This window comes from Rhamphochromis longiceps, linkage group LG9 (assembly GCF_057381845.1).
Source record: "Rhamphochromis longiceps isolate RC_006_pf linkage group LG9, R_longiceps_female_GT1.1, whole genome shotgun sequence".
Classification (NCBI taxonomy): Eukaryota; Metazoa; Chordata; class Actinopteri; order Cichliformes; family Cichlidae; genus Rhamphochromis; species Rhamphochromis longiceps.
In genome coordinates, this window is record NC_140565.1 from 8,846,380 (window position 1) to 8,858,762 (window position 12,383).

A 12,383-nucleotide genomic window follows, 5' to 3' on the forward strand; every position below is an offset into this window, starting at 1 on the left:
GTATCGGTATCGGACATAAAAAAGTGGTATCGTGCCATCTCTAGTCCAAAGTAACGTTATATCTAGAATTCCCATATATCATTCCCTATACATAGTTTTCTAAGTCATAAGGCTTTTTGTCAATTTTTTACCTGTAAGTCACTAAGTTGACCTTGAAGATCTTGGGGGATGTAAGGAAAGTTTTAACGGACTGTTAACCCTATAATGCCCTGTATCATATTTGATACATAAGTATCAAAATGTTATGGAGAAAAAAATTTTTTTTGTCTAAAATTAACATTGTTGTTAACAAAAAGTTGCCAAAAATGTCCAATGTATCAAATGCGATACAAAAAATATGTAATAAATATATAATAAAAATATATTATACACAACTTGATATAGCAAACAAATTGTGGATTTTGTTATAAGGGTTAATAAACATCTCAGTTCCCCCCATAAATCTGAATTTTCTGGCTATTTTTTTGATGGATTTGGTCTTTCAAGGTTGGCATAATGGACCTCTACAACCCGACCAATTTGATCAAAATTCATCCAAATTTTTTGAGGTATTGTGTTTACAGAAAGAAAGAATGTCATGGACGCACACTATGCCAAAACCTAACCTCCTTGCAGAGGTAAATATACAGTAAAGATGCTAACTATCCATTCCTGTCAGCATAGTCAATGTCAGTATGTCACTTCACATTTTTGTACTTGTCTCATCTTTCTGTAATATCTTTGGTTTTCAAAGCAAAATCCTTACCCTGTTCACTTTAAATAGAGCCATATCAATTCTGCTTCTAGACGACGCTAAGACGGGATTTCCCTCGAGTTCTGCTAATCAGTGTCAGCGCATAACACGGGTGCAAGTCTGCCTTTCCTAATAAGCTCTGCCACTGTGAATTCTTGTTCACATGACTAAAATAACATGAAAGAGGACTAATAAAACAGACTTCAATACTCAAGGGCTGGCCCTATATCTTATTACCAGTGGAGCAGTGGTGTGCCCGATAGTGTCGACGATCAGACGCAATTAAGAGCTCAGCGGCTCAGAGAGAAAGACTGAGACCTCTTGGTGGTGAGCAAACAGTTCACATCTAATGGCGGATGGGAAAAGAGAGATTAAGAAAACAGAGATAGACGTCCACTCTGTGTTTTTTTTTTTCAAACATCAGTTTGACAAATACCGAAGAAAATCCAGAGCAAATACAGCCTGCCTTCATCTGTGTAGGAACACGGTGGGAAGCATGCTGCTGTGTTTTACCCAAACTCAATTGGACAGCGGAAATAACAGTAGAAGATGCTGGCCACTCCAAACCAATTTAACTGACAAACCAACACTGATAATTCTCTAGAAAATTGCATGCAAAATGTTTTAACTTTCAAGGTCTGACTTTCTGGCCCGTCATTTTCTAAATAGCTCTGCTAGGAGCAACAATTAGCCGCATTCTTTTCTCCGAGGTCAAAAAGTTACTGAGTAAAAAAAGAAACCAAAAAACTGAAGTCACTGTAAGTTATTATTGATAAATAACATGGAGGTATTTGACATCCCACATGTCCCGCGACTTGGTTATCTGTGTTTTTTTGTTATGGTTTTTAATGAGTTACACGCCTCTAAAACACCAGTTAAGTAAAAAGCGGGACAACAGTTTAGATTATCGGTGACCTGACAGGGAGTTTGGAAAAGGATATGATTCCTTACTTAAAGTTCCTGAACTTTTAATGCACAGCAGGGATGGATATGAGATCAAGTGTGAATGAATTAACAAAGGAATTAACTTGATTACATTTTTCCAATTATGAAGAATAAATCCCATTGTTGTTACAGATCAAGCGTTGGAGAGTAGAACGGCTTAAAGCAACTATTCTCAAATTTTTTTAATTTAAATTTGTTTTAATTTAAAAATCCCTTTAATCAAGTCTAATGAAAATTAGAATGAACAGTGCGGGTAGGTGTCTTTAGTTTCTGTCCCCTAACATCGCCTTCCTTCCATAAGTGTGTCATATTTCCAAGACTGAAAAGGCAAATGCAGTGACTGCAGATAAGAAATTATGTCTAGGTCAAAGGTTGGATCCAGAAATTAAGAATTAGTCTACGAAATGTAGCTTTAGGTAATAGAGAAAACTAATGTTTTTGCAGTTTGGCAGTTTCGCTGTCTAAAAGGTTGATGGCATCACACGACAGCACCAGTGACAGTTTCATGCTGTGTTATAACAAACTAGTAATATTGTTGTTTTTGCTCTTTGCTTCATGCCACATCATTTGGAATTAATAAAAATTACTTTAATATTTTTAATCTATTTTAATTAAATGACCATCTTTTCCTTAACATGTGGACCAATCATTACACATTCAGCAATTATTAACATCTATGTGTCTTTTTTTTTTAATGATTATTAAACCCACTTTTTTGGATTTTCCTATATAATAATATGTTCATTTCATCATCCCCACGTGAACCCGATGCTACATTCTCCAGTTGTGTTTGATTCATGTGTCGTGTTCAATGCACGTTGCCTCAGCAACGATATATCGATAACGATATTTTGCTCGACTCGCCACTAAATACAGAATAAATACAGACTGGTGATTAAGGCACAAAAAGTGTGAAAAAATGAGGTTGTTTGTAAAAATGACTGAAAAACAAAGATTTATTAGTGAGTGGCAGAAACACTCATATTACTACAATGCGTTCAAGACCTCATTTTTGCTTTCCACGTGTTTATAAAGCACTGTAGGTTTTAATCATTAGAAATTCATTTTAAACTCTGGCTCCTGGTTCCTTTTGTCCTGCCTCCCTCCTCTCACGCCCAATCAGTCCCTGCAGATGGCCGCCCCTCCCTGAACCTGGTTCTGTCAGAGGTTTCTACTTGTTAAAAGGGAGTTTACCTTATATATAAAGTGCCTTAATTTGACGCTATATAAATACATTCAAGTTAACAGAATAGAAGTGTTAGTAAGCAATAAAAAAATATGTGTAGGCCTAAGAATCCATTCAGCTAGTAACTCTGGATTGATCCCGAAGAATTTTTTAGGTATGTACACTCTCCTGGAATACAGCTCCTACTCGATACTCACCCAGGACTGGTTGAAGCTGTAGGTGTGCTGATGGTCCTCTACGTCGTCCTCCTGCTTGGCCTGCTGGAACTCATTCCTTAGTCTCTGTATCCGGTCATGGTTACTAGGCGCCATCTGACTGCTAGGAAAGAAAAAAAAAGAAAAGAAATTAGATATTTAGACTCATTAATGCTTTGGTACACATTGGTTTTGCTAGCATGCTGTTACAGGTAATTCTGCGTTTCAGCAATTTACCTCTCCACATAAATGGTGCAGAGGATTTTTAAATCCAACAGTTGCGATTTGTGTTCCAACACTCTTGTGTTTTTACTCTCATCCTTTTATTGCCTGTGAACATCACTATAACTGAAAGTGTCCCTCGTGCACCGTTGTCAGTGATGCATGTCTCTTTCAGACTGCAGAAGAATGTTGGCCTTTTATGGTACGCAGTCATTAAACGCTGTGGAAAACCCTCATTTACATCTCCTTCATCAAAGGCCTTTGAGGAGCCTGTCAATAGGAATCAATAGCTTTCCTTCAGCTTAATCAGGCTCTCCTTTTATCACCAGCTACAGAGGCAGCACATGACAAAATGCATAATTATGATGAGACAACCGGCTTGATAATAGGCCTGCATTTATGCATACCGCGGGGATGAAAGTGACCAAAGGTTAGGAATTTGAGCTGGGAGGGGATGCGAGAGGAGTGGGATGGATGGGGCGAGGAAAGGAGAGGGAGATAAAGGAAGGAGGACGAGTGTGGGGATGGCGCCGTGTGGGAAAAAAGGGAAAGGTTAATCAAGAGCATGTGAGAAAAGGAAAAGAAACAAAGAAACAAACCCCAGACAAAATTTCCAGTGAAACTTAAAGCAGGGAAGCATGGCGCAAGAAATAAAGAGCAGAGGGAGACAAAAAGCCAAAGACAAAAAAAAAGGACCCTTGATATGAAGACCTGTCAGCCTGTCAGGGTGTCCTCCTGAGCAGCACTTACAGGTGGCACAGCAGCAGTGGAAGTGATTGCTTATTTGGACCCAGAGGATTCTGAGCACAATTATGGTGATAATTGCAGATTAGAATGAGCACATCCTTCTGATGATAATGGGCACTAGGACATGCTGCCAATCAAGCTTCATTAAAAGCACAATAAATAGCGGCTCATAAAGGATGCACGGCTCTCGGAGCGTGCCCCTTAGTAGCACTTGGCAAGACACAGTTATCGTGTTATTCGTACTTCCCGATCAAAATCAATTGTATTAGTTATACTCCATTTGATTCCTATAGCTTTATATGTGTGGGAGCGCAGGGAGCGTACATTAGGCCTTTTTATGTGGATGTGGGCAATTAAGTGGCTCACTGGGGTGTGAGGTAGCTTATGCTTTTAGGGTGTGGAGTAATGGTGAAGTCCCTTTATTACTGTTCATTACAAAATCAATGTTCCCTCTCTATTTACTTGAGGTTGCTTAAATAGCAAATGCAATTTTAAATAAATTAAATTACTTAATTCTAGTCAATAGAACCGCACATGTGCACTCCTCTAAATGTTCTTCCTGTTATCATACAAGTTTTCATTACTTTAACTACAGAAGCATCGAGGCTTCAACTTCAGAATTGTGTGCTTCCATGTGATTACCAGTGCAATCGTTTGACTACATTTGCAGATAGATATTTTGAGCAAAAGTGTAAATTTAAAAAAAAAACACATTTGCAACTGTGGGTTTATGTTCTTCATCATCCCTGCTTGTTGAGAAAAAAAGGTTTCACAACACTGTAACAGATCTGTGAACTCCAAATGAGCTTAATTGCCGCTCAAAGAGAAGAGTGAGCAAACTCCAAATAAAAGGCTCATAATTTTTTTTCTGTGCGACCTTCCATGGAGGGTCAGTGCTACCATGAGTATCTTGAACATGTACCACTAGGCGAGAGGAACCAACTGGTGATCCAGAAAGCACAGGTTATAAACAAGACAACTAGAGTCCATGTACACTCACTGCATAAAAAGCCCCTCTGCCCTTCTCTCACTCACGAAAGTATCAATGTGACAGTGAAGATCTGCTCCACTGTGTGGTAGACGATGCTGTGGGGTGTGGAGTAGGAAAACATGAGCGAAGACAAGGTCTCCGGCAATTTAAAGAACTAGCAGTTCTTTAATACACTTTTTTAAAGCACTACAACAAATGGAAATTGCATCGAGTGTGGGCCGGGAATGACGGCTTGATTTACCAAGGGGTAAATTTGTCGTAGGTGTTCAAAGGAGGCATTTGCCATATCTAGATTAGATCTGGAGGGCCTTATCTTTTTTTGTCTTTCACCGTGATGGGATTCTTGGGAGTACTTTCAGGGTCTGTAAATATATTCATATGTTAATAAACGGAGCTCAAAATCGGGGGTGAGCACGAATCAAGCCCAAACAGCCAGCCGAAACTGTCCCCTGTCAGTGTAACAGCCAGCAGCAGGCCTGTCTGCATGCATAAAGAAGATGGATTCAGTTGCCTTTGCTAAGAGCCCCACATCGCTCAGGCACCTTGGTGGGTAATTAGTCAGCATGATTGTTGCCGCTGCATCAGGTCACCACTTATAAATGCACCTCCAAATACATCAATGTCTGTAATTGGCCTGTAGAACATGCGCCATAAGGAAAGACCAGGCCAACGGAATATGGTACGAATGAGCACTGCTCATCAGTTTGCTGTAAGCAGTGTGTTTGTGCATAAAAGGGAAAAGGTCACAGGTGGCATAAGTGTCCTCAGGGGTGCAAGCGAGCTGTCCGCATCACCGCCGCGCAGGATTGCAGCTAAAATATGCATCAGTGGGAAACGAGATAGTGTGTGTAAAGTTATTAAAAAACATGGGGGGAGATAAAGTGTCCATATGCCACAGCATTTTCACAGGCAGCATCTTTATTCTGTCCGGTATAATGAGATTTGCTCCAAATTCATCTGTGACTTTGCGGGCTGAAATGTCAGCACTTGGCCTCCTGGGTTGGTTGTGTCTCTCCCAGATGCATGCAAACATCACCGCGCGACACAGTCGGCAACACAAAGATGGAGGAAGAGACAAAAGAGCCAACATGTCTTTTCCCCCCCTCTCTCGACTATTACGGACGCCTGTATCCAATAAAGACACACCGATGCTGAATTTACTGAGTAAAAGCTTTTTTCTGAGGACTTATCAAGAGTAGTGAACATACGAATTCCTGGCCTGCAAAGTCGGATCACAACAACAATTCAGAAAGAACCTAGAGCTCCTCGAACTTGTGAAGAACTAGCAATGAGCCAATCACATTACAAAACATCAGCCTATACAGAAACAGCTTTGCCACTCTTTAGCAGCAAACTTTGAGGCACCGGTAGTGTGCATGTGTCTGTGTGTACCCCCACACCCATCCACACCTGTGCTTTCACATGGACATGTTGACAGGGGTCATGAACACTCTAAAGCTGCATTTGGGGTATGTGGATGCCTGTCTGTGTAATAGTCATCCTTTGATCCGGGAGGATTTAGCAGATGCCTCGCACACCACAAGGCTTAGGCCCAGGATGTAAACTATGCAGCAGCCCTCATATTTGCTTCTGTTGGTGGATCAAAGCTGCGCTGAGTCTCTACATGCCCCGTAAACACCGCCACCGGCCAATAAATGAGTAATCCAATCACCAAGAGTGTAATACGGGTCATATGAGCATACCTAAGTTCAGGGGTATTCGAATGAGAGCAGCAGAGTGTTATAATCCTCGGAATAAGATTTCAGAGATGAAGTTTGACTGGAGTTCAGGCTGTTGCTACAGAAATGTTCATTTCCAACTAAAAGCGGAAAAGGGTTGAACTGCCGGAGCTTCCGTGCGACTTTAAAATCATACATTCTGTTATTTCTTATCTGATCGCTGTTGATTGAAATTCTATCAGATTATCTGGTTTCTTACTGGCCGCAGTATCTCTGTGCAGCAGATGAGGGGGGGGCAGACTTCTTAAGTTTGGGCCCTTTGGCAATCTTGCATCAAGTCAAAGGCTTAGCTCATCTTTATTCCACCGCCCTGTGGACTTTCATTTATTTCAAAGACAGAAAGATGAGGCATTTGGGGGGAAATGGACAGCCTTTGGGACCTACCACGATGATAGAAAGAGATTAGATCTGCATTACTGCTGGTCATTTTTGAAGGGGAGAGGGACAAAGATAAAACATTTTTTTTAGCGTCTTCAGAAGGAAATCAGCATATATCGGCCCTTCTGCTATGATTTTTGCCAGCAATCAAATGGAAGCATTTGAAGCGTATATCACTTTCCACTTTCTTTTCCATGTTCATAAAAAAGTTCTTCCAGTTTTCTCTCGCCTCATCTCTTCTTCATTTCTTTCTTCTTCTTCTTCCCATATGTTTTACTTCTGAATGCCTCAGTGCTCCTCTGTGGCTAGAGGGATAGGTCATGAATTCCCTTCTGTCCCCCTCGTCCTCTCCCCACTAGCCTGGTAAGTGACAGCTGCAGGCTGGACAAAGGCCTGATAATACCCTGGATTTGTCAGGCTCTGACTTCACCCATGTCCTCTTGTGACTGATGCACCGACAGTGGCGCCTTGCCAGCTAAAATCCCCACCCTAATGTGGTGCTGTGACTGTGTGCGCATGAATCTGTATCCATGGTTCCTTTCAGACTCAAAAGCACCACATATAGGGTCCTTAGGGGTCCTAAGGAGGCCAACGTGTGGGATCCCTGCCTGGGATGTGGTAGTGGCGTGACTCGGGAGCACGGAGCTCTGATTAACCCTCCAACAGGCTGTCCGGTACGAAAGGAGCGGCAGAAGGCTCTCCTCTACGAAAAGCACGACTCCAAAGAAAAGAAGAAAAGGCAATGATCTTTGGCTTTTTCTTTGTTCCTTTTAAATACCTGTAGTCCTGTGTACTTTAAAAGCACCCTTAAATTTTTTTTTTTTATTGTACAGACATCAACTCTTCTAGTCATTACCATTTTTCTGTCTTCTCTGTTCAGTTGGCATGATGAATTTCCCCTTTCTGCTTTCTATCCTATCTTTCTACTAGCAACTTTTAAACCTTTGGTTGCTTAAACATTATAATGGAACTAGTCAAAGAAACCTTTATTTCTGCATGATGTGCTGTATATTATGAAGGTACAGGAACTAAGCTAAGATTTGTGTGGATGATAGGCTCCCTGAAAGCTTTACTTGTCCTCATTTCTGGCAACTTCTCTTTAAATTGTTTTCTAGGAAGAACAAAGCACGGCTGCATTCTCCAAAGAGATTAACTTTGAAGTTAAGGCCCATAATCCAAATCTATTGATTCAGCGAAGGGTGCTCACTCTGAGAGAGAGGGAGCATGGTCAGGACTGCACAATCTAATAAATACACTCTTACTCTTATGTGCCATGAACGTGCCATTGTGTAATGAGACAAAGATGTGTTGCATGCTAATGATTTAAAACTCATCACATGATCGAAACTTGTAACTGCACAAGAAATGACTTGGCTGCATCATGCTACATGCAGTAAATCTTTTATTTTCAAAGCAGCATATATATAGAGTTGAAACATATGTACAGTGTTGCAGCTGTTTATGTTGCACATAAACAAAATTCCTCTTTAGGGTAAGAAGAATGAAGTGTCAGCCTTATTAGCCTTAAATAAGGTGTGAAGGCCATGGGCTACAGTATCCATCTAAACAGGTTAAGTCAGCTTTTACGAGCCTATCGGATCTTTATAGACAACTCTTATGAGATATGAGCTTGCTTGACACTAAGAGGCCAGTGGAGAAGCTATATGACTTTGGCTTCCAGTATCCCGACTATGACGCTATAATATTTTGTCTAAGTATAGGTTGGCGCCATGGAATATGAAATGTGTTGCTGTATTTTGCATTAGGGGACCTCAAATATAAATTCCCAGGGAGACTGGTGCATTGTAGCAACAAGTCACCTTTGCAGGTTTCTCTGTGGAGGGCCACTCTAAAACTGAGTGGGAGCTGCAGAGCTTGGCAGAAGCACTGACTAGACGATCGTCAGCACTTAGACAAGAAGGAGCCGAGTTGATCTTGAGACAAATTTAGTCAGTCAGAAGTTCTTTGTATAAAATAACATCTGATGTTGAACAAGCTGCAAAATTAAAGTTATTTCATGAAAGTTTTAAACAACAAGTTTTGGAACAGTGGACCAGGAAAAACAAAAAAGGGGAGGGGGATGCTTTTGTTCTCCACTGTTTTGACACAGCTATACTCCCCGGAAACATTCTTACAAAGATTGCCGACCTGCTAGGCCAGGTCCAACTGCGCTCTTCACAGAGCTGTGTGAACCCAAAACCCAGTGCCAAGCTCTGCCTTTCCCACTTGCATTCTCAAACTGCCTCATCCTTCAGATGCTATCGTATGCTGGAATGCACACGGGCAGCTTATTAGAGAGGCCCAAGTTTTCCAATCCACTGTATGAAAACAGACAGCGGAGGGAGGCAATTAAAAAAACAGATTTCAGTGAGTTTTAAAAAGAGGAGGGGATTGAAGAATAATCAAATGAGATATTTGGGAATGTCACTTCAAATATCGAATGCTATTCAGTGTACCTTTTTTTAAAATGTCTCAAATTTCCTTTGATGTTAAATTGGTTTTCAGTGAGCTTTTACTTCGGATAGATTCACATCCCTTCCTGAGAATAGCCAAAACTTTAACACAATAACGTTTTGCATTTTGTACTTGGGAAACTTTGGTGTTGACTTATTGTGAAATTGCTTGGAGACACTTTAAATTACAGAGAAATCATTAAGGACTTTATTATGAAAGAATGACAGGGCTATCCACAAAAACACCTTTAAAATCAAGCGCATTTTTACCACAGGGTCTCTGTAAACATGACAGCAGCAACATCGCTGCGTACTTTGAAATATAGTCGCTCGTGTGCCGAAAAGAATCAGTTGGATTAAAAGACAGCCACAGTCCTTTAATACAAATATATGCAAACCTATCACCATGTGAAGGAGCAGATGATTCCACTCCAGAAGCAGATATTCACATGCAGCTGAACCCCTCTAACTCGTTTGCTATTCTAGCACGTTGCCAAAGTGACACGCTCTCACTGGCTACCTATAATGAAAGGCTAATATTAGATTTCAAATGGGCCCAAGCAGCAGCACTGGTGCACCAGCCATATATTACATATGCATTCAGAAGTGTATCATTTGACATCTGGTGCATCATTTTCAGAGGGACCTGGTTGGTTTGGAGGGTTTACTTCACCACTGTTGCATTTCTCTTTACACGTACACCCACTTTTAAAATCCCCTTTTTTTTAACTGACTAACAAGCAGAGCCGATATCCTGTCTTTTATTAGGTCTCCCGGGTTAATTCGAGAAGCATTACACCTGTAAAGAATCTCATTTACTTCAGCAAGACGCCACACTGTGCTGAATGCAGACAATCGCTCCCTTTGCAAATGTCAGTGCCTGACGCTCAGCAGGTGAACCACGAGCCAGTGGTAAATAATTCACAGCAGACCGGTGTAGCTTTCCTCGCCATCCCATACACAACCAGCATCCCCCCCACCACCACCTAAGTCTTTTCTGCTACGACCCCCTGTGCCGCCACTACTTCCTCTATACATAATTAACGAGAGAGGCACGGTGGGATGCCCGTCAGTCAGAGCCAGGGCCACTTTAAACAATAACAATATTGATAGTGGGTGTAATAAAGCGGAATTAAAAAGATGGATTCTAAAGATTTTTTTGTGCTCCTGGCGCAGCTGCTCCCAGCTTTAAGTGGTGAGGAGAGGGAAAGGGGTTTGCAGGGGGGCTTCTTGGGAATGGATAGAAGTACAAACTAAAAAAGGAGGAGGGAGGCACATGTGCCCTTTTACCCTCCCCCTCCTTGTCAGCCCCTGGTGTCCTGTACTAACTCCTTTGCTGCTGCGTCCATTACTGGATTAAGTCTCGAAGTCTCGGAAAGAGGGAAGCCGGAGGAGGTCAGGGGTCATAACCTTTAGCAATGGTTAGGCAGACAGATGAGCAAAGAAAGAAAGAGAAAAACAAGACTGGCAGGATAATTTCAATTTAGGCTATCAATATTGTGTAATGATCAATGTGAAGGTCAAGAGGTTGGCAGATAATGACAGACGGGCAGATGAGAAAAAGAAGAAAGAAGGAAAATGAGAGAACTGAAGATGAAAGAAAAAAAAGGCCAATCGGTGTTGGAATATCAAACATTTGCTGATGATTTTGCCACCTGCCAGAGGGACAAAAATAGAAGAAAAAACTTGACAAAACTGAAATGCGCTAGAAAGGTATTTGTAGGACTCCAAAAAACAAAAACAAAAAAAACACACTCAAAGCAGTGAAGAAATCCTGCCATTACTGCTATCTCACATCAACCTGCGGGAGCCTTACATATGTTAATGCCCCTTCAACCTGTGACCCTCATATTCATGGCATCATTATCAACCCAGCCAGACATAATGTTGGCCTGTCACCGCCATGATCTATGGCCACAGTGGCTCTCTGCCTTAATGAAGCTGTAACACTGCCTTAAACTACCGAAGCCGCGACGAACCTGGGTACGACCGTCTATCGGCTTAATGTGAGTGTGCATCCATCATCATACATCAGCCATCCATCAATCAAAGCCCATGTGACAGCTGGGACCCCCGAACCTAACCCCCACCACACCACACACACACACACGTATGCGCAAACACACACAAACTCACTGGTTGTGATTACGATCTCAATTATCGTCATGACCGCGGGCCGCCGCTTCTCCTGTGACCGACATGCTAATAAGAAGCACTGGCAGTCAATAATCAAGCCATGGAAAAGGGCACCGGGTGAAGATTTGGTCAAGTTTAATTGTATCACTTAAAGTCCATTGGTTTAAATTAATAATCTTGGAACCCTATTACAAAATGACATGGTTTGGGGAAAAGCAAAGTCAACTCAGAGCAATAAACAGGAAGCGACTTCATGTCTCTTTTAAGGACCAACCCAGTATTCCACACGCGCACCTGCTCACACCATGAGGAAATCAAAGGTGACCTTAAGGTGTCTTAAAGGGTCCGTGTTCCATGCAAGAGAGAATCTTGAATTAGCTGTTACGAGTCTACAAGACAGCAGTTGTGGCATCGTCGCAAGACTGCAAACATTCCTGTGCATGAAAGCTTTTCCCCTGCTGAGTGGGACCGAGCATACCTGAAGCGGGTCTCACAGGTTATTTCTTTAAGCTAACATCACTGCCGCCCTGTTGTTTCTTCTCAGCCACGGGGATTTCAACCACTGTAACTTAAGACGGGCTTTAGACTTCAGTGAGCACACAGATATCTGATAATGTTTGTCCAAGACTTTCAACAGAAAGCTAATAAGGATCACATTC

At 41.7% G+C, this 12,383-nt stretch overlaps 1 protein-coding gene across 2 annotated transcripts in view; it reads right to left on the reverse strand.

The window, feature by feature from the left end:
• LOC146661639 (partitioning defective 3 homolog) overlaps positions 1-12,383 on the reverse strand; it is a 357,664-nt gene that overhangs the window by 20,453 nt on the left and 324,828 nt on the right. The window contains exon 22 of one of the 2 annotated variants that reach the window (XM_085418158.1): positions 3,062-3,179. In XM_085418158.1, the coding sequence (XP_085274284.1) occupies positions 3,062-3,179 (118 nt within the window). Of the gene's footprint in view, positions 1-3,061; positions 3,183-12,383 lie in introns of both variants that reach the window. The other variant, XM_085418157.1, reaches the window with a different exon arrangement.